The 22,374-nt window shown below is 44.2% G+C and overlaps 2 protein-coding genes across 2 annotated transcripts; both read left to right on the forward strand.

Moving 5' to 3' along the window:
* The first annotated feature begins 261 nt into the window (after window positions 1-261).
* LOC142917822 (uncharacterized) lies at window positions 262-2,996 on the forward strand. Its single transcript, XM_076062187.1, has one exon. It carries the CDS (start codon window positions 262-264, stop codon window positions 2,140-2,142), a length of 1,881 nt encoding a protein of 626 aa, XP_075918302.1. The 3' UTR covers window positions 2,143-2,996.
* Window positions 2,997-9,377: 6,381 nt separating this feature from the next.
* Window positions 9,378-21,721, forward strand: LOC116938256 (heterogeneous nuclear ribonucleoprotein L-like). The gene is made up of 10 exons (XM_076062188.1): window positions 9,378-9,646; window positions 11,523-11,641; window positions 13,895-14,132; window positions 14,523-14,608; window positions 14,740-14,836; window positions 16,328-16,396; window positions 18,632-18,922; window positions 19,534-19,591; window positions 20,420-20,515; window positions 20,971-21,721. Exons 1-10 carry the CDS (start codon window positions 9,422-9,424, stop codon window positions 21,024-21,026), a joined length of 1,335 nt encoding a protein of 444 aa, XP_075918303.1. The 5' UTR covers window positions 9,378-9,421; the 3' UTR covers window positions 21,027-21,721.
* The last annotated feature ends 653 nt before the right edge of the window (window positions 21,722-22,374 follow it).

The following is a 22,374-nucleotide window of genomic DNA, read 5'->3' on the forward strand; positions in this document are numbered from 1 at the left end:
TCTGGGCCTCCCCTAGGTCGACTCAGCCTCAAACGAGTAACTGCTGTGGTGTGAACATCGCCACTGGGGAGACAAAGGCGGCCGGACGTGGTGGATCCAAGTCCCGGGCGAAGCCGGGTAGTACAGCTAGTCGTGAATATATGAATGAATATAGACGTGTAAGTCACGTGTGACTGTTTATATTCATTCCTCCATGGCTCGATACTGACGTGTAGATGGTGTGGATATTCTTATTTTCTGTCTGCAGCTGAGGCTGGTCTGATGGAGCAAAGGCCCTCAGCACACCAGCTCGGTACGACAAGTCAACAATGCGACCAGCGTGCATACAGCACGGATCGGACTGGAAATTTGACACGGCACCAGAGAACTCGCACAGGAGAGAAACCCTTCAAGTGCACTGTGTGTGACAAGGCATTTGCATGGCCATCAGTTCTTGAGACCCACCAGAGAACAGACACAGGAGAGAAACCCTTCAAGTGCACTGTGTGTGGGAAGTCATTTTCACAGTCATCTGCTCTTAAAATTCACCAGAGAAAACACACGGGAGAGAAACCCTTCCAGTGCAGTGTGTGTGTGAAGACATTTTCAGATTCATCTGCTCTTAAAAAACACCAGAGAACACACACGGGAGAGAAACCTTTCAAGTGCAGTGTGTGTGTGAAGGCATTTTCACGGTCATCTGCTCTTAAAACACACCAGAGAACACACACGGGAGAGAACCCTTTAAGGTGCAGTGTGTGTGGGAAGACATTTTCAGATTCATCTACTCTTAAAAAACACCAGAGAACACACACGGGAGAGAAACCCTTCAAGTGCAGTGTTTGTGGGAAGACATTTTCATGGTCATCTGCTCTTAAAACACACCAGAGAACACATACGGGTGAGAAACCCTTCAGGTGCAGTGTGTGTGGGAAGACATTTTCAGATTTATCTACTCTTAAAAAACACCAGAGAACACACACGGGAGAGAAACCCTTCAGGTGCAGTGTGTGTGGGAAGACATTTTCAGGTTCATTTGCTCTTAAAACACACCAGAGAACACACACGGGAGAGAAACCCTTCAAGTGCAATGTGTGTGGGAATGAATTTTCACGGTCATCTCGTCTTAAAACACACCAGAGAACACACACGGGAGAGAAACCCTTCAGGTGCACTGTGTGTGGGAAGACATTTTCAGATTCATCTGCTCTTAAACAACACCAGAGAACACACACTGGAGACAAACCCTTCAAGTGCACTGTGTGTGGGAAGGCATTTCCAGATTCATTTAATCTTCAAAGACACCAGAGAACACACACGGGAGAGAAACCCTTCAAGTGCAGTGTTTGTAAGAAGGCATTTTCACAGTCATCTGCTCTTAAAAAACACCAGAGAACACATACGGGAGAGAAACCCTTCAAGTGCAGTGTGTGTGGGAAGGCATTTTCAGATTCATCTCATCTTCAAAGACACCAGAGAACACACACGGGAGAGAAACCCTTCAAGTGCAGTGTTTGTAGGAAGGCATTTTCACAGTCATCTCCTCTTAAAAAACACCAGAGAACACACATGGGAGAGAAACCCTTCAAGTGCAGTGTGTGCGGGAAGACATTTGCAAATTCATCAAATCTTCAAGTACACCAGAGAACACACACGGGTGAGAAACCCTTCAGGTGCACTCCGTGCGGGAAGGCGTTTTCACAGCAACAACATCTTCAAGTACACCAGAGAACACAAAAGCATCAGAAGATCCACAAGGAGTGGAGTCTGAAATCAGCTTGTGAAAGTCAAAGTGCCGCAATAAGCCCATCCCTCATGAAACAAGAACCGGAAGAAAATCCCAGCTTGGACACTTTTAAAGGTATCGAGGTGAAATGTGAGGAAGTGATGGTGAAGAGGGAAGAAGTGATGGTGAAGAGCGAAGAAGTGAAGGTGAAATGTGAAGAGGTGATGGTGAAGAGTGAAGAAGTGAAGGTGAAATGTGAAGATGAAGATTCAACTCCAAAATGGGACCTTCACATTGATGGAGGCAACGTGAAGCAGGAGGAGAATCCTGACTGTGAAGCAGAGCGAGGCAACTCCCAGCAGTTTGTGGAAGTGGAGGTTTGGGTGGACTTCCTCCGAGACAATCCAAAGTCAAGTGGAGACCCGGTAGATGTGTAAGCTTGAGACGATGTCGCTACAATAGATGCACCTTTGTCACAGGCCTTAATGACAAGAATGTGAAGTTGGACGCTCAGTTGCTAGGTTCATCCTGCAGAGTAAGAGCGGCCAGTCTTTGTGGACCTGTGGGTTGGGTAGATCTCTAACCAGGAGCGAGAGACAATAAGCCCCCAAGCATTCACTATGTTAGCATAATTACATTTACACGGTGCTTGCTTAACCGCCTCAGCAACTCGGAGTTTAGTGTCTCGTCTGAAACACTCGAAGAGCATCCCCAAGTAGCAGCTGCCCCTGTGTGGCACAAGGTGGTGGCCCTGCACCGGCCTGCATGTGGACAAGAGCCTGTCAGTAGGGGGCGATGATTGATGCGTCATCTCAGTTGTGTAGTGTGTAGGTAATCTTGATTCGAAGCTTTCGTGACTGCAGGAATCCACACTCTTTAGTTATTTCGGTAAAGTCACCACGTGGGTAGAAACATAACAGATCACGGCGTTTAGATCACAACACAAGCAATCGTCATCAGGTGGAACAACCACAGAAAGAGTAACTGCTGAAGTAGTAGGCGCCTACTCCAGCAGTTTCTTCTTATTGCTGCTGTGCTTGTCCCACCTGATGATGATTGCTTGTGTTGCCATCGAAACGCCGTGATCCATTATTTGTAGGTAATGTTTAGAATTTGTTACATTTTGACCCAGACGCCAGCATGCAACGGCCTATTCGTTTTGAATGACGCAACAATAGTACGTTGTACATACACTGTTAAGCAGACGGTGCGTATTTGTAAAATAACTTCTTGTTAATACGATGTAACGTGATGCAGTCAATTTCGCTGCAGTAATTCAATGTTGTTAATATGCCCGTCAATGATTTAGAATGAATACTTGTCTGATTGTGCGTGTGCATGTAACATTTTGTCTGAGGGTCAAACATTGAATAAGTGATGTTAGGACAAAGTGTGTGTGTGTGTGTTTGAAAGTAACCTGTACAGAGAACTCAGGTGAGACTCATTGTTCTTGTGATACAGGTCAAAGGGTACTTTTGTGTTTCACAAAGCGTCTGCCTCTGGAGCAACTCATTGTCTTTGAAATAGGGAGCACGCTCGGATCATTTATCAGTTACAAGGCATACCACTTAAAAGTTACACGTATAGGAGGAGGTACATTCTCTACAACACGAATTGTAGTTTTGTCTTACGTGTTGACGTAGATTTTGTCTAGCTAGGACTATAAATGCTCCTTGCTGATTGACGTCTGGATGTTCGTACCTATCGGTTGAAGCAAACCCCACTGCTGTTGGTGAGACGCTGTGCACCAATAAGGGTCCAACACATTGACGGCCTTCAGGCCAGGAAAGTCACAACATTTGCACACGAAGGACGCATTCACGCAAGTACCCCATGCTCCGTTTTGAAGTTTTAAAATGAAGCATCTTTGAATTGTGTTGTGTTTTGAATTAGATGATTTTATTTCTTCATTAAAAGCTTGTATCAATTTACATCTGGAAGACTTCGTTGAAAAGGACATTTCGTGTGAATTTTCTCTCAACGTTAAGTGGATGGCCTTGCCGGGGGTTCGGTTCAATGCGGACACAAACAGTGTACACACATAATAAAGGTTTTTGGGTTAGATCGCGTTTATTTATAAATGTGTCGTAACCCTCCACCACCCGACACGGCCAATCAGCAAAGAAAAGTGTCACGTTGACAAAAGACAAATAATTCACTACTTCAGCCCACCGGTGTGTTGAAGAGTTAATCCACATTTACAGTTTGAGTACGACGTTTCGCTGGTAAATACTTCCAGCATCATCGGGCAATTCGCCAGAATGGTAAAGCCCTCGCTTGCTCCCGGTTTTATATAGAGCAGAAGAGTGACGTCATCACTTAACTCATCAGGTGCAGTGATTAGAGGCGGAGGGGGGGGGTAATGTAATTATATAATCGATTAGTAATCAGTCATTGGTTATGATTAGTAATGAGTTGTAGATTAGTAATTCTTTAAATCAAAATGTAATGTGTATTATTTAATAATACGCTTCCAGGCCGCACTGAGCCGGTAGCTGTCAGAGCGATTAAAGTTATTCTTGTTCCTCTCAATTTCAATGGATTCTCTAATTAGTCTTTGCCAGTAATAATTAGTTTTACACACCACTGCAACATTGTCAAAATCAATTGAGTGTCCTTGTTGACAAGCATGTTCTGCCACTGCCGACAGTTGTGTTTGAGATAATTTAATATTTCTCTGATGTTCTTTTAGTCTTACGCTGATGTTACGTCCCGTCTGCCCAATGTAGCAGCTGCCACATGAACAATTAATCCGATATACACCTTCTGTTGATAGTTTAGGTAATGCGTCTTTAGTGCAAGATACTAGTTTTTGAATTTTGTGTACTGTACCAAATCTTACTGTAATGTTTTGCTTTTGCAAAACGCGGGCTAATTTGTCAGTTACTCCTGAGATATATGGAATTTTTATTGTTTTAACAATCTGGTCGCTTTCAGTAGTATTGCTTTGCGATCGTGATTTGGCATTCAGTGCTCTGTTAATTTGAGCATTATTGTAGCCATTCTGTCGTAGTGCGTCTTTAACGTGTTTAATCTCTCTCACTAGACTCTCACCATCTGACACTGTTTTCGCCCGATGCACGAGCGTCTTAATAAGAGAGGATTTTTGAGCTGGATGATGATGTGATTCTGCATTCAGATAGGCATCAGTGTGCGTTTGCTTTCTGTAAACGCTGTGTGTTATTTTACCGTTTAGGCCATGTCCAAGCAAAATATCTAGGAATGGGAGTGTATTATTCACCTCCATTTCCATGGTGAACTGGATGGCCGGGTTTTGTGCATTGAGATGATTTAGAAAATCATTAAGTGTATCTTTACCATGTGGCCAGACAACCAAAGTGTCATCCACATACCTAAACCAAAAGGATGGTTTTAATGTACTCGAGGCAAGTGCTTTTATTTCAAAGTTTTCCATGTACAAATTTGCTATAGCAGGGGATAAAGGAGAACCCATTGCTGCTCCTTCCTTTTGTTTAAAGAAATCCCCTCTCCATAAGAAGTAAGTGTTATTTAAGCAATGGCCAGCAAGTTTCGGAATATCTTTTTGTAAACCGGTATTCTTTACTAGTGTATCAAGTAATTTAAGCGATTCGTCCACTGGAACCTTAGTGAATAGAGAAATCACATCAAAGCTTACCAGAATATCATCAGGAGTAAGTTTAATATCTTTAATCACATTCACAAGATGTTCTGAATTTTTTATGAATGAAGATGTCTTACCGACGCACTACGACAGAATGGCTACAATAATGCTCAAATTAACAGAGCACTGAATGCCAAATCACGATCGCAAAGCAATACTACTGAAAGCGACCAGATTGTTAAAACAATAAAAATTCCATATATCTCAGGAGTAACTGACAAATTAGCCCGCGTTTTGCAAAAGCAAAACATTACAGTAAGATTTGGTACAGTACACAAAATTCAAAAACTAGTATCTTGCACTAAAGACGCATTACCTAAACTATCAACAGAAGGTGTATATCGGATTAATTGTTCATGTGGCAGCTGCTACATTGGGCAGACGGGACGTAACATCAGCGTAAGACTAAAAGAACATCAGAGAAATATTAAATTATCTCAAACACAACTGTCGGCAGTGGCAGAACATGCTTGTCAACAAGGACACTCAATTGATTTTGACAATGTTGCAGTGGTGTGTAAAACTAATTATTACTGGCAAAGACTAATTAGAGAATCCATTGAAATTGAGAGGAACAAGAATAACTTTAATCGCTCTGACAGCTACCGGCTCAGTGCGGCCTGGAAGCGTATTATTAAATAATACACATTACATTTTGATTTAAAGAATTACTAATCTACAACTCATTACTAATCATAACCAATGACTGATTACTAATCGATTATATAATTACATTACCCCCCCCTCCGCCTCTAATCACTGCACCTGATGAGTTAAGTGATGACGTCACTCTTCTGCTCTATATAAAACCGGGAGCAAGCGAGGGCTTTACCATTCTGGCGAATTGCCCGATGATGCTGGAAGTATTTACCAGCGAAACGTCGTACTCAAACTGTAAATGTGGATTAACTCTTCAACACACCGGTGGGCTGAAGTAGTGAATTATTTGTCTTTTGTCAACGTGACACTTTTCTTTGCTGATTGGCCGTGTCGGGTGGTGGAGGGTTACGACACATTTATAAATAAACGCGATCTAACCCAAAAACCTTTATTATGAATAATATTGGTCGCGAAAGCCTACGTGTTAAAGTGTACACACACACAGTGTATACACACATACAGTGTACACACAGTACACACACACAGTGTACACACACAGTGTATACACAGTGTACACACACAGTGTACACACACACAGTGTACACACACAGTGTACACACACACAGTGTATACACACATAGTGTACACACACACAGTGTACACACACAGTGTACACACACACAGTGTACACAAACACAGTGTACACACACAGTGTACACACACACAGTGTATACACACAGTGTACACACACAGTGTACACACACAGTGTACACACACAGTGTACACAAACAGTGACACAGCGACACACACAGTGACAAAAACAAAGATACAAAGATCCCCCATATAGCCTTAGACTGTAGGGGCAAGTGCTGTTAGCGAGCACCTATGAAGGCCTGAACGGTACACGAGGGGGTGGGTGGCCAGCACCACGCCCGACCGCCTTTGTCTCCCTAGTGGCAATGTTTACACACCGCACCAGGTACTCATTTTAGGCTGAGTCGACCTAGGGGAAGCCCGGGACCGGTTCAGATAATCGTCACTGGTGTTGGCCGTGAGCGGGAATCGAACCCGGGTCGCCAGGTTCATAGCGCAGCGCGCTAACCGCTACACTATCGCTCCCCACACACAGTGACACACAGCGACACACACACAGTGACACACAGTACATCACACAGTGTACACACAGTGACACACAGTACACACACACAGTGTACACACACACAGTGTACACACACAGTGTACACACACACAGTGACACAGTGTACACACACACAGTGTACACAAACAGTGACACAGCGACACACAGTGACACACGTGGTGTCAATAAAGTTACAGACACCACGTGGTGTCAATAAAGTTACAGGAACCGCGTGGTGTCAATAAAGTTACAGCGGCCTAGAGGGGCGGACCGCGAAGCCTCGGCGAAAACTTCGTGCCAGTAAAACCCCTCACACCCCCTAGGCAGGGATCCCCTTGACCCCTCACACCCCCTAGGCAGGGATCCCCTTGACCCCTCACACCCCCTAGGCAGGGATCCCCTTGACCCCTCACACCCCTAGGCAGGGATCCCCCTATGGGCAGTGTTGAGTCTATGGTGTAGTGCTGAGTCTATGGTGCAGTGTTGAGTCAGTGGGCAGTGTTGAGTCTATGGTGCGGTGTTGAGTCTATGGTGCAGTGTTGAGTCTATGGTGCAGTGCTGAGTCTATGGTGCAGTGCTGAGTCTATGGGCAGTGTTGAGTCTATGGTGCAGTGTTGAGTCAGTGGGCAGTGTTAAGTCTATGGTGCGGTGTTGAGTCTATGGTGCAGTGTTGAGTCTATGGGCAGTGTTGAGTCTATGGTGCAGTGTTGAGTCTATGGTGCAGTGTTGAGTCTATGGTACAGTGCTGAGTCTATGGTGCAGTGCTGAGTCTATGGTGCAGTGTTGAGTCTATGGTGCAGTGCTGAGTCTATGGTGCAGTGCTGAGTCTATGGTACAGTGCTGAGTCTATGGTGCAGTGTTGAGTCTATGGTGCAGTGCTGAGTCTATGGTGCAGTGCTGAGTCTATGGTGTAGTGTTGAGTCTATGGTGCAGTGCTGAGTCTATGGTGCAGTGCTGAGTCTATGGTGCAGTGTTGAGTCTATGGTGCAGTGTTGAGTATATGGGCAGTGTTGAGTCTATGGGCAGTGTTGAGTCTATGGGCAGTGTTGAGTCTATGGTGCAGTGTTGAGTCTATGGTGCAGTGTTGAGTCTATGGTGCAGTGTTGAGTCTATGGTGCAGTGTTGAGTCTATGGGCAGTGTTGAGTCTATGGTGCGGTGTTGAGTCTATGGTGCAGTGCTGAGTCTATGGTACAGTGTTGAGTCTATGGTGGTGCAGTGTTGAGTCTATGGTGCAGTGTTGAGTCTATGGGCAGTGTTGAGTCAGTGGGCAAACGTACAAAATCAGCGGGGGATCAAATACTTTTTTCCCTCACTGTAGTAGAGACGATGGGACGAAGGGTGCTACTTCATGTATTTTTGGTAAGCCGTATAATCTTGGTGGCCTGGCAGCAGAAGGTTTCAACGAGAACTGTTTGGTTTGATCAATTAATGTGGTTGAATCAGAAATGATTTTGGTTTGTATGACGAGGCTGTTGGTGGGATCTCTTTTTATTTTTGTATAGCTACCATCATTGAGTAATTCTTTAATTTTGTTGTTATATTCTATTTTATCCATGATGACAGTGGCATTGACCTTGTCGGCTGAGAGGATGACAATGTCATCCCTCTTTTTTTAATTCATATAATAATCAGATTTCATTATTTTTATTTATTTATTCTTATTTAAATATAATCAAATTTGATTAGTTAAATTTTAAACGAAATTTTATTTACTTATTATTTAAAATAATCAAATGTGATTATTTGTAAGTTTTATTTATTATTATTTTAAAATATAAAAATGTGGTTATAAAGAAAGGCTAAATTATTAATTAAATATTTCTGCCTTTACTTATTATGTAAAAGTGATCGAAATACGTCAATTATTTTATTATTTAATCATTATTTAAAAATAATCCAATTTGATTATTTTAACTTATAATGTATATTTCTTTATTATTTAAAACAATCAAATTTTATTATTTTAATGTATGTTTTTTATTTATTTAATCTTATTTTAAAAATAATAAAATTTGGTTTTTATTTATTCTTATTTAAAAGTAATAAAATGTGATTATTGGATTTTTTTATTTATTTATAATGATTTTACAATAATCAAATTTGATTATTTTTATTTATCATTTATTATTTATCATTTATTATTATTTATTTAATATTATAAAAATATAATCAAATTTAATTGTAGTCCGAGTCCGACCTAGGGGGAGGCCCACGACTGCTTCAGATCTCCGTCGCCGGCCCCAGTCGGCCGAGAGAGGCATCACGTGACGAGTGGCTGTGGGGTCACACCAAGCCGCGCGAACATCGCCAGAGGCCACATCGATCCGAGAATCGATGTCACGCGTTGGAATCGCCCCGCCGCCGCCGCCCGCTGCTGCCGCTGACGCTCGGCGATCCGCGCGGGCATCGTTTTTGAGCGACAGGATCGCGAATCGATTCCCTCCGGCGCTCCACGCCATCACGATGTCGACCACCGCCGCCGCCTCCGCCGCCCGGCACGCGGCCAAGCGCCTGGGAGTCAATGGCGAAGGCAACGACCGCGTCCAGGCGGGCGCGATGGTGAGCGTCAGTGACGAGCGACTTGACGAGGTGTTTTTTATAACGAGAAGATGTTTATTTTACGCCTCCTCGCCCAGAGCCTCGTTGTGAGGCCTGGGCCAGAGGCTTCACTCAGGCGACGTGCCACCACCACCACCAGCCGTGTTTATATTATTTAACGTGATTGTTTAGCTTTGTAACTCGCAGATTCCAGTGCCGTTGCGAAGAGCTTCTTGGTGTTGGGGATGGACCACGCGGACCACAGCATCGCTAGGCTCTGCTTACGTTCAGTAAAACGCGTTTTGGTAAACGTGGATTTCGTGTTCGTTAACACTTTGGGCTATTTCCAGTGTAATTTTTTTAGACGGCGTTTTCTCTTCTAAGGGTGTGTATTCTCTTTGCACTGAACTAAAATAATAAAAATATGAAACAATAAAAACATTACTCATTGTTTTTTTCGGTAAAGTCACGTATGTAGAAATACAATAAAATTATATTAAAACAAAAAACAATCACGACGTTTCGATCACAACGCAAGCGATCTTCATCAGGTGTCAAGAACAAATCACGGAGGTAAATACAGCAAAAGATGAGAGACGAGAATTCAACAAACCTGAAACAACATTACGTGAAGCACATCCAGTCAGGCCAACGACACAGTTAGACACTTCCTGGCGGACCACGAATAAAAACATTGCCTACCAGGAGAGATTCGTTCATGAGGCTATCCACATATACAAGCACAGAGACAATTTCAACCGAGAAGATGGATTCTGGCTTAGCAATCATTGGAAGGATTTGATAAACCATTTCGGGTCTTAATTGTTCACGCTTACGGTGGCTTTCAGACCGCATCCATTATTTTCGTCTCCCCCCTCCTCTTTTCAGAACATAGATGGACTCGTCCATCTGAACAAACTCTCAAATCGCTCTCCGTGGTGCTGACGTTAAAAAAACGCCACTTTTATTCAAATTTTCTTGCTGTGGTTTTCACACCTGACGATGATTGCTTCTTGTGTTGCAGTCAAAACGTCGTGAGAATTGTATTGTTTTATATTTTTATTATTTTATTGTTTCTCTTCTACGTGGTGACTTTACCAGAAGAACCAAGAATATTAATCCCTGCAGTCACGAAAGCTTTAAATCAAAAGTTAAAATACTAATTAAGTTAAAATACCGATGTGTTAAATGTCCCACGCGATGGCGTCGTGGGGTAGCTCTTCGACCCTCCCCAATGTGATTAAAAACTTTGCGGAATAATAAAACTTTACAGCGTCTACAAAAGCGCACCTGGCGGTGGGGGATGCGAGTTCCAGAGTTTGTAACTCGAGGGCCGTTTAGATTTAAAGTTAAACTCGCGAACGTTCTTAGCGATTACTGAAATGATGGCACTGAGCTATGGCCATTTTTTGCCAAACGGATGCAGATTTAAAAACCCTTTTAATGCAAGTGTCTGCATCTGCTCCGATATCACTTGCCGGCGATGTTAGCCGTGGCTTTATTTTGATTTTGAAAAAGTTTTATGGTTTGGCCATGTTTGTTTTGTTGTAGTACGGAGTTAGACTGATGGCCTTAATCTAAGTTGTCTTGTGGTTGTTGTTGTTGTTTGACTTGCATCCCACTGGGATTTTTGCACACAGCGTTGGTGTACGGTGCTATTTCAAGGATTATTTTGCTGTTTTTTCTTGGATTTTCTGTTTGCACAGTCACATAATCACTGTAAGATGTTTTTCTTGTTCATGTTTTTGTTTGTTGCGGTTGCACCCGATTCAAGAGCCGAATGGCTCACAGGGCTATACCAAATAAATGAAACTGAAAACTGTCTTCTCGGTATAGGAGGAAACAACAGTTTTGCACAATAGTCGTGTTGAGTTTGCTTCCTTGCCGACGTGCACAGGACACGTTTGAGGACCCACACAAGCCCCCACCGTCGGGTGTGGTTCACGTGCGGGGACTCTTGGACACAGCCCTCGAGTCGGACCTCGTGGAGGCCGTGCGGCACTTTGGCCTAGTCAGGTGACCAGTCGGTGGTGACCGTTGCCCGCATGGGGAAGGAAGCTGTATTATTATTGTTATTATTGTTGTTTACCGAAAACACCAAAGATTAATTCCTGCAGTCACGAAAGCTTTGAACCAAGTTTAAACCGCCTCTACGGGGAGGTATAAGGTCTGTATCTTTGTGTCTGTCTTTGTGTTGTCTTGTGTTGTCTGTGTGTTGTCTCTGCTTGTGTATCTGCCTTTGTGTCTGTGCTTGGATTTGTTTCTCTGTGCTGTCTCTGCTTGTGTGTCGGTCTTGGTGCTTCCGAATGTTTGCTGCCGTGCTCCACTTTGCTCTATGCATACCTCATGCTAAAATGTCCCATTGTCTCTCAGCCTTGCCTTCTCATGCTAATATGTCCCATTGTCTCTCAGCCTTGCCTTCTCTGCCTATTTAAGGCGACTTCACTGTGTGCTTGTACCTGTGCTGGTCCGCTCTACTTGAATGTCTATGTGTGTGTGTGCCGTCTGTATCTTAAATTTCATACTTAACTTGCAATTTAGCAATCTTTGAAATAACGTAATCAACCAGGCTTTGCGTTAATTGTGTTTTGACCGACCGTCTGTGTTGCTTTATTTGGTTTCCAAATTCTGCTAAACTCTTGTCTGTTTGGTATGCTTCTCTCTCTGTGTCCCCTATTGTGTCGGTGTTAGTTCCCCCCTACTTGGGTGTCTGTATATACATCTGAGGTTATGTGTCTCCCCTCTCTCGTAAATTTAGCTCTTCTGTACCTGATGATGGCTGCTTGTGTTGCAACCGAAATGTCGTATGCTATTATGTTATTTTATTATTTCTTATTTATACGTGACTTTACCGAAAAAAACAAAGATTATTGTTATTATAGTTGTTATTATTATTGGTGTTATTATTGTTGTTATTATTATTGTTGTTATTATTATTGTTATTATTGTTGTTATTGTTATTATTGTTGTGGTGGTGGTGTTTGCGGACGTGGAGTGAACGTAGACCTTGGAAATTCGAATATTACCGATTTTCGCTTCGACAACTCAAGAAATTGCATAACACGAAAATACTCGATGGTTCTTAAGCACGGGGTGGGAGATGCCCTTTCTGGGGGCGCAAGACGTGCCAGATTATTTTTAACAAGGTAAATCATCGAAACACATTGAGCACGGGCACGTAAGCACTGCTACTTTGTTCCATCAAACCTCTAAATTAATAAACATTGTACGTTTGAAAAAAAATATTGAGAACCAAAGGGGGGTGGCAAGGCTGCAGGTTAAAGCTCAAGAACCACTTCCGTAAATAAAAAGCCGTGGCCGCGTGTGGCGGTGGACGAGAGGGCGCGGCGTTGCCCACGTCACGGCGTGATCGGCGACGCCGTGCGTGGCTTACTCGGGGCCTTTACAGCCTGAAGTGACCAACCAAAAACCGCTTCATCTTCTTTGGGGTTCTTTCGGTAAAGTCACCACCGCGTAGAATGAGAATAAAATAATAAATCGATCAAAATTAAAATAACACGATAAAATTCTCACGACGTTTCGGGCTACGACACAAGCGGCCTTCATCAGGTGAAGGGACGAGACTGCCAAACTGAAATGGGACAGTCTCGTCCCTTCACCTGATGAAGGCCACTTGTGTTGTGGCCGAAACGTCGTGAGAATTGTGTTATTTTATTGTATTATTTTATTCTCATTCTACGTGTTGGTGACTTTACCGAAAGAACCAAAGAAGATTAATCCTTGCAGTCACGAAAGCTTTAAATCGAAACAAAAAACCGTTTGTTTTTCAATTTTCCCAAGTCACGAATTCCCTCCGAATTAAAGTGCCGCTGCTGCTTTTGTTGTGCCATCTGACAAAAGCGGCACACGTTCAAATGTGATTAGTAACCGTGTTAAAAATTAATATCTTGTATTGAAATGGTGCACACATACCTTGTTTATGTACGTTTGAAGAGGCTTCCTTTATCAGGTGATACATCGATAGAAGAAGACTACATTACCCTCAAGATGTATTCTAAATCTAATTATATTGTTACAGTACATTCAATTCCAACGCACTACACTGCCAAACTGAAATGGGACGTGGCATCTAACCTGCATCCAACCAGTCTCCACTCCGTTGCATGCATTGAAACATTTCTTGAGATCAAATGAGGTGACTTGGAGCAGACCAACCTCGTGTTTAACATCAACAACAACAGGCACGCGTTTTAAAGTCGGCCACATCTTTGAATAACGGCACTCGTTTGAATCGCTCCCTCCGTGCAGCTACGCGGTGATGATGCCCAAGACGCGGCAGGCACTGGTGGAGTTTGAAGACCCGGAGAGCTCCCGCAGCTGCGTCGACTACTCGTCCACGGGCTCCGTCTACGTGTGCGGGCAGCCGGCCTATTTTAACTTCTCTACCAGCCAGAAGCTTTGGCGCCCTGGCGTCCCGGGGGATAACGGCAACAGCAACCACGTCCTGCTCTTCACCATCCTCAACCCCATCTACCCCATCACCACGGTGGGCATTGTTACGCTCACAGCAGCTAGACATTCACGCGTGAATAATTTGTCGGGTGTGCCATGCGCACACGCGCGCACACACACGCGTGTTTCATTTTTACGAGTGAAATTATATCCGTTTTGGATTACAGTGAATGGCTTTTTCTAAGGAAATTACATCGATCCTTTGGTTCATTTGAGGCAATTGAAGTCGTGTTTTTTGTTTGTGCTTTGAAGTCTACCAATGGCATTGAATAAAAAAAAATAGACCTAATGTTGATTTTGGAAAGCGTTGATGTCCTGTATGGCTCGATCTTAAAAATTCACTGGAAAAAAAGCTTTTCAAATTTACTTGGTAATGCGTGCAAAATCACCTCGCTGCGTTTGTGTGCTCCATGTGGTCCTGCAGGATGTGCTTTACAACATTTGCAAACCATTTGGGCCTCTGCAACGCATTGTGATCTTCAGGAAGAATGGCCTGCAGGCCTTTGTGGAATATCCTTTCAACGAGATGCATAACCGTAACGACACGTCCGCCATTCACGTAATTTTACGTGTTATTTTGGAGATGCTAAATGTATTGTTTTTAAAATGAAATGGTCGTGTTTTCCTTAATTTTTGGCCACGTTTGTTTCGGTTGAGAGCGCCGAGAGAGCGAACTCATCTCTGAATGGAGCAGACATCTATTCGGGCTGCTGTACTCTTATAGTGGACTATGCGAGGGCAAGTACAACTGATACTTTGTACATTCACAAGTGTGTGCACCACAACCTGGGTTTTTTCACCCGCAGACCAAAGATTAATTTAATATTCTGAATTGACCACTTTGGTGAGCAAATAATGCTGAATACACACGGCAATTCATTGCCAGATGAGGGCTTCCGCACTCGACGCCTGTTGTGGGGTTATTTGACTTGTGTGCGGGGTAAAGGAGTGTAGCATATTTTGTGGCAGCATAGAAATACAATGCACCCAATGGGTTTTACAGCTGCCCACCACACAGCCCCACAACCTACAACAACCCATTGTGCATGACGGTCATCCTTGCCGTTGTCTAAAGTCAAACTTTTCCCAATTGATATTACCGTGAGGGTGGTTCTCATCTGAGCCAGTGCCCTGAGCCAGTTAGTGGAAAATTCGCATCCAGTGGGAAGGGTAGAGTTGGTTTTTAATTCAATTTTATTTGGTGACGGGTGATTAACATTCAGCCATAGGCTGCTTTGCGAGACCTGCAGAGTACCTGAGGGGAGATGTTACATTGTTAGCAGGAAATAAAATTACAGAACAGTAATAACGAATGCATCATTTTCATAACGGGGTTATGGCACTTCAACATTTTTGAGGTATACGATCAAGGCTAATGCTTCACAGTACACGAGGAACACCGCGAATAAATAATACCAAGTTAGGCAGAGCATGCCAAACTTATGTGCAATTAAACAAGTTTGGAATTTAAATAGGCCACCGAGGGTTAGCGATTTTTATCTGCAAACACGAAGGGAGCTTGTTCCAACGAAGAGGGATAATCAACACGTGATCTTAAAAAAAAACGGTGGCAGAATGGCCACTGTTTCCCACAACTCCGATAAGCACGCTTTTATTTCGATTTAAAGCTTTCGTGACTGCAAAACCAAAGAAGAAGCACGCTTTTGCTACGTACGGCGCGAAAGTTTAGCTTACCGTTGACTTCCTACGTGTGGCAGCTCTTATTCATTCATCTCCCAGGAGGTGAAGGGTTGCGTTAAGTACCTCGGTTTCACCGCAAGTTGCGTGCCGTAATTGTCTCGGGGGTAATGACTTGCTTAATAATTATTATGCTTGTACATTTTAAATGGTTCTAAAGTTTCGATTTAAAGCTTTCGTGACTGCAAAGATTCATCTTCTTTGGTTCTTTCAGGTAAAGTCACCACCACGTAGAATGAGAATAAAATAATAAAATAACACAATAAAATTCTCACGACGTTTCGGCCACAACACAAGGTCGGGACGACAGGTTTCTTCCTTTCACCTGAAGAAGGCCACTTGTGTTGTGGCCGAAACGTCGTGAGACTTTTATTGTTTTAGTTTATTATTTTATCCTCATTCTACGTGATGACTTTACCGAAAGAACCAAAGAAGGTTCTAAAGTTATATAATTTTTTTCCGAGCATCTATGCCCTATATGCTGGCCACGAATAATGTTTATCTTTTCCCCCTGCTGTGTCCTCTTTACAGGCGACGCGTCTGAATGTGTTTAAAAATGACTCTGAGACCTGGGACTTCACCAACCCTGGCCTCAAGCAAGGTAAGACCAATATTGAGCATACCAGAGCCGCGCTCTCTCGACAGCTGGTGGTGGTGAGCCCTCGGTGTGTGGGGGGGGGGTGACGTTTTTAACGCAAGGGATGGGGGGTGTGCACGGCGTGATGAAACAGGCATTGACTATTTCTGTACGCAGCCGGCTTTGCCGTGTTATACTTGAAGATCCGTGGCCAAGTAGAGGGGGAAGTTTGGAGCGTTCTCAAGAGGATAATGCAGCTTCTGCACTTGAGATTTTGGTTGCAGAAAAATGTCACACCTGCAGACACTTGGTTGTCTTGAAGCACATTGGTGTACTGTTTACAATCTACAGAACTTGGTCGATGTCACAGGAAGTTATTTGAAACGCCACTCCCCTCTTCTGTATCAAACATGCAATCACTGCAATTGTGTAGAGCTGGTCAAGGTTATTTTCGTTTATACCTATCTTCTCCATATATATAAAAGGCAAAGTTGTGATTGTGTGTGTCTGTTCAAAATGTTTAGCGTACTTCCCGACATGCAACAAACTGGAAATTTGCCATGTGGGTACTTTCCAGACTGTACACCGTGCAAACATTACACAAATACACTTTTCTTTTTTGGGGGGGGGGGGGAGCTCGATAATGCATTTATTTTTTGCACGGCAAGTGAGCTGTGACGTCAAATCTGTCACGTGACCCGTAGTGTAGCGGTTAGCGCTACGCTGCGCTACGAACCCGGCGACCCAAGTTCGATTCCCGCTCACCGCCACCACCGGTGACGATTATTTTAACCGGTCCTGGGCCTCCCCTAGGTCGACTCAGCCTCAAACGAGTAACTGCTGTGGTGTGTGAACATCGCCACTGGGGAGACAAAGGCGGCCGGGCATGGTGGATCCAAGTCCCGGGCGAAGCCGGGTAGTAACAGCTAGCGCAACATATAACTAAATAATCTTTGTGTTTTTTTAGCCCATGCTAAGCTTGCGTAGTTTACTCTGGGCAGATTGGTTTTAAACTCCTGCCCGTGTACTTTGTTTTTCTAGTTAACCCTTCACAACAATGTGGCAGTTTAAGTGAATGTTGTGAAGAACAGGATTCACAAGGAGGCATGTGGCTGTTGGAGTGTTCAATAATCCATTGGATTAGTTTTTTTGTTACCATTAAAGCTGTTGCCCTGGTACTGGACATGCGATAGACATTGCCATTAAGTTGGTGGCGTTTTAGATTTTGATCAGCTTTGAAGATTTTCCCAACGTCAAGTGCATGTGGCCCATAGGCGGGTACTCGGTTGTTCGGGTGTATCAAGGCTGGTCATTTTTACACTACAGTGTAAAACCTTGCATTACGAGCATAATTTGTTCCGGGAACGTGTTTGTAATCCAAAGCGCTCGTACATCATAACACTCGTCTATCAGTTGTGTGATCACGTGACTCACGGCAGTACAAAGCGTGTCTACACGTCTACCAGTTGTGTGATCACGTGACGCTGGGCAGTACAAAGCGTGTCTACACGTACACTACTCGTATTGCAAGACCTCGCTCGTTTATCAAGTTAATATTTATTTACAATTTTAACTCGTCTTGCAAAACACTCGCAGACCAAGTTACTCGCAATCCAAGGTTTTACTTTGTATTTAGATTTACCAGGGTGTGTGTCTGTTGGATCAGAAGTAGATGCCAACTTTCACTGGCATATTTGAGGTGGACATTGCACGTTGCGTTTTTATATTTTGTAGGGTTGAGAAACCTTGACTGCATTATGTGGTGTCTGGATACTAAGCGGAGAAGCTTAGAGGATGTCAGAAAAGCCGATATTTACGATTGAAAATATCACTTATTATAAAGTAACCCTTTTAATTTGGTACGATTGAGCCTGAACAGGAAAATGTATCTTTGTCCCGAGTACATTGTGCGTACGCACAGATATTAGTTTCCGAAGAGGTAAGTCTCGCCACTTTATCAAGGGAGCTTCAGGGACACGGTGCGGTTTGATTTTATCGCCAAATTTCCGTAAACGCTTCGAAGAGTATTTTCCTCACTCCAAACATCAACGCTACAAGGAGCATCTGCGAGCATTGCCGCACACAGAAGCACACGGAGGCAATTTGCAAGCAACACACGAGCAATCAAGCGCCCGGCAGCCAACAGCCACCGACGTGAACGGCGACGACACGAACGGCGACATTGGCGACATCCTCGTCGGCACTTGGGAGGCACCGGGGACCAAGCAACCAACACGCCGCCGCCGCTGTGACACGCACGGCCGACCCGCGCCCCCCACGCCTGCAGCGCCACGTCACGGAACACTCGGCGCAGCACGCCGCATCCGCTGCACCGCAACCGCCAAGTGCCGCTTGGCAGAGGCCATCGGATAACCCGCGTCCAGCCGCAGGCACCGGGGGGACACGGCGCTGACAGACCGGCAAAGTACCGGCATCGCCGCGAAGAAGCCGACAGCGAGAAGGCGGCGAAGAACCGCAACCAGCGTCCCACCGCGGTGCTGCACTTCTTCAACGCGCCCACGGACATCACGGTCGAGATGTTCGCGCAGGTCCGTGCCCCCGCCGCCCCTTCAGCCTGCTGCCAGCAGCGCAGAAGGGGAGCGCGTTCGGTTTCTTTAAAAGTTTTCCCAGGTGAAGCTTTTATAAATATTCAAGTCTAAAGTTTGCACGTGAAACAATCGTGGGTTTTTAAGATGAGCCTATTGATGTTGTGGAGTTTGTGGTGGCCCATGACACGTTTCCTGTGACGGGACAAATGTAAAATGGTGTAATGTAGTTTCCTTTCAGCGGTTAAAACATAAGATGTATAAATAATGCAGTCGATGTTCCAAAGGGACTTTTTTGTTACAGACTAGACAACACCTCGCGTTAATTTGTCCTGTTCAATACATTACGATTCATATTCATTCGTATTCGAAAGGTTTACATTTCAGTCTTTGGACATTGTTTCTGCAAATGGTTGCATTCCCCCTGAGTCTATGCTTGGTGTTCACAATAATCTGAGCACTTTGAAAGACTGCTCCAAAGCTGGCGAATGTAAATTTAAAAATGGACAACGGGATTTGTGCCTGCAATTAAAATGACATCTCCCGAATGCTTTACCGGTGCACGTTAACTGTTACCAACTATAACGTGAACGCCGCCCGTTCTGTCCCCGCAGCTGTGCGACGAAATGTCGATTGCGAGGCCCCGCTCTTTCAAAGTGTTTTCTGGAAAAAGTAAGTCCCGCAAAGTATCTTTATTATTTATCTTACGTGTCATGGCACAGAATAAATCGTGTACTGTATTCTCCATGCAATCGTCGCTTGATTTACAGCACGACACCAGATGATCTGCAACGTGTGCTATGAGGCCATGCTCAAGAAACCCTGTGAAAAATTCTCTCCCGAGAGCAGTCCTTGCTATTCACTCGCGCCCAAGCTGACTGAAGCGTGTTAGCGTAGCCAAGGCATTGGACTGAAGCCTTCCTGCTGCAGAAATTCACCGACGACTGACACCACCCTTTAAACACGGCTTCTTTAGGTAAAGTCACGTAGAAGGGAAACAACAAAATAATAAATATATACAAACAGACAATTTCAACCGAGAAGATGGATTCTGGCTTAGCAATCATTGGAAGGATTTGATAAACCATTTCGGGTCTTAATTGATTGTTCACGCTTACGGTGGCTTTCAGACCGCATCCATTATTTTCGTCTCCCCCCTCCTCTTTTCAGAACATAGATGGACTCGTCCATCTGAACAACTGCCAAATCGCTCTCCGTGGTGCTAACGTTAAAAATAACCGCCACTTTTTTAAAATTTTCTTGCTGTGGTTTTCACACCTGATGATGATTGCTTGTGTTGCAGTCGAAACGTCGTGAGAATTTTATTGTTTTATATTTTTATTATTTTATTGTTTCCCTTCTACGTGGTGGTGACTTTACCGAAAGAACCAAGAATATGAATCCCTGCAGTCACGAAAGCTTTAAATCAAAATGGCGAAGGGTGTTGCGTTTTACACGACCCAAATTACTCTATGAGCGACGGTCCGTCCACGTGTCCAGCCGATAGGAGCGTGTCCGGCCTGATGGAGTGGGAGACCAAGAACGATGCCATGGAGGCTCTGGCGTGCATTAACCATCACCCCCTGAAGAACGCAAGTAAGTTGTGGGGTGTTGGCCATTTGTGTTGGTGCGATGACATTGAAGCGGTGCTGCATTATCGGCAAATCTTTGGTCGTACGCTCTGTTGAGCACCTAATGTTCAGATTTGGGGGGGGCGCTTGTTATTACCATAGCACCATCTGTGTACACTGGCTGCCTAGCAGCCTTGGGTGAAATTGCAGGAAGCGAAAGCAGTTGTAGATTGTTGTATTATATATTAACAGGTTGTTATTTATGGGCGATTTGGATTTCGTTGTTGTTTGCATATACAGAATGGAATTGAAAGTTGACATAGCCAAGCACTTTCACTTATCACAACTCAACGTTATCTTAGCTCCCTGAATGAGTTTGTTAACATCAACAAAGACCCTCCTAAGAATCGCTTCATTGTTTTAAGTTTTTGTGTGCTCCAGTGAAGACGTCATGTGGCTCCCCTGTTTTTATTTTCTCAGATGTTCCATACCTCTACACCCTCAAACTGTGCTTCTCCACTGCCCAGCCTTCATAGAAGACAACTCAACATGTTTCATGCCGTATTGAACGTCGGTGTCAACATCATTGTCACTTTGTGTATTATTTGTGAATGTCCCATCACTCTTGTTGAAAGTTAACCGTGGGTATAGGTCGAAAGTGCAATTTGACGCGTTTACATTTTAGTTGTCATTTTTTGGAGGATTAATTTAGATTTCTATATTGACTGCACCGAAAGATTTTAAAGGTCGCAGTGGAAATGAAGAATGTTGAAATTAAAATAATTATGATTAGTCTCCTTAACCTGCCGAGTTTGTCTGCCGTGTGCATTGCTATTTTGTCCATGAGCCCCAAACCAGATTTCACTTGGCAGTCCTCGGGTGCCGTAACTTTAGCGGCTCCAATTAATTTACAATTTGGGGGGGTTCTCAACTTGCTCATAGCCAAAGTTTTTGCTCCCACCACGAGTGATGCTCCTTTCTTGCTGTAGCCCATGGCACTAATATTGCCCATTTAATTTCATAACGGAGAGCTCTGAAATAAATGCCAAAGAGACCCTTTTGGGGGGGGGGGGGGCTGGTAAAAATATACCCCGACTCATTGAAAATCTCATTGAAAAACATGGGTTGGCATTCTGTACAGTGCGTGTATTTAGCAGGTTAATACGCTTGCAAATATAAACCCCAAGAGAAAATAGAACAGTGTTTGAAAATAAAAGCATGGAGAGATGCATGTTTGACATCGAACTGGAATCGATTGAACATGAGCGTGGAGACATGAAGGAAGTTGGGCATAGGGTAGGTGAGTGACTGAGTGAATGAGTGACTGAGTGTGTGGGTGGCTAGGTGAGTGACTGTGTGTGTGGCTAGGTGAGTGACTGAGTGTGTGGGTGGCTAGGTGAGTGACTATGTGTGTGGCTAGGTGAGTGACTGAGTGTGTGGGTGGCTAGGTGAGTGACTGTGTGTGTGGCTAGGTGAGTGACTGAGTGAATGAGTGACTGTCTATGTGGGTGGCTAGGTGAGTGACTGCGTGAATGAGTGACTGTGTGGGTGGCTAGGTGAGTGTCTGGGTGGCTAGGTGAGTGACTGAATGACTAAGTGTCTGTATGGATGGCTAGGTGAGTGAATGAGTGACTGTGTGGGTGGCTAGGTGAGTGACTGAGTGTGTGGGTGGCTAGGTGAGTGACTGAGTGAGTGACTGTGTGTGTGGCTAGGTGAGTGAGTGACTGAGTGTGTGGGTGGCTAGGTGAGTGACTGTGTGTGTGGCTAGGTGAGTGACTGAGTGTGTGGGTGGCTAGGTGAGTGACTGTGTGGCTAGGTGAGTGAATGAGTGACTGTCTATGTGGGTGGCTAGGTGAGTGACTGCGTGAATGAGTGACTGTGTGG

The sequence above is a fragment of the Petromyzon marinus genome, unplaced genomic scaffold (genome assembly GCF_048934315.1).
Source record: "Petromyzon marinus isolate PM22_M1 ecotype Great Lakes invasive population unplaced genomic scaffold, UKy_Petmar_22M1.pri1.0 PM_G_Scaffold_53, whole genome shotgun sequence".
NCBI lineage: Eukaryota > Metazoa > Chordata > Hyperoartia > Petromyzontiformes > Petromyzontidae > Petromyzon > Petromyzon marinus.

Excerpts from the sequence above, each read along its gene's own strand:
- LOC142917822 (XM_076062187.1), top strand. The coding sequence starts at position 262 with ATGGAGCAAAGGCCCTCAGCACACCAGCTCGGTACGACAAGTCAACAA.
- LOC116938256 (XM_076062188.1), top strand. The coding sequence starts at position 9,422 with ATGTCACGCGTTGGAATCGCCCCGCCGCCGCCGCCCGCTGCTGCCGCT. Across the intron at positions 11,642-13,894 it reads CGGCACTTTGGCCTAGTCAG|CTACGCGGTGATGATGCCCA; the intron begins GTGACCAGTCGG and ends CCCTCCGTGCAG. Across the intron at positions 16,397-18,631 it reads CCAACCCTGGCCTCAAGCAA|CGGCCGACCCGCGCCCCCCA; the intron begins GGTAAGACCAAT and ends CTGTGACACGCA.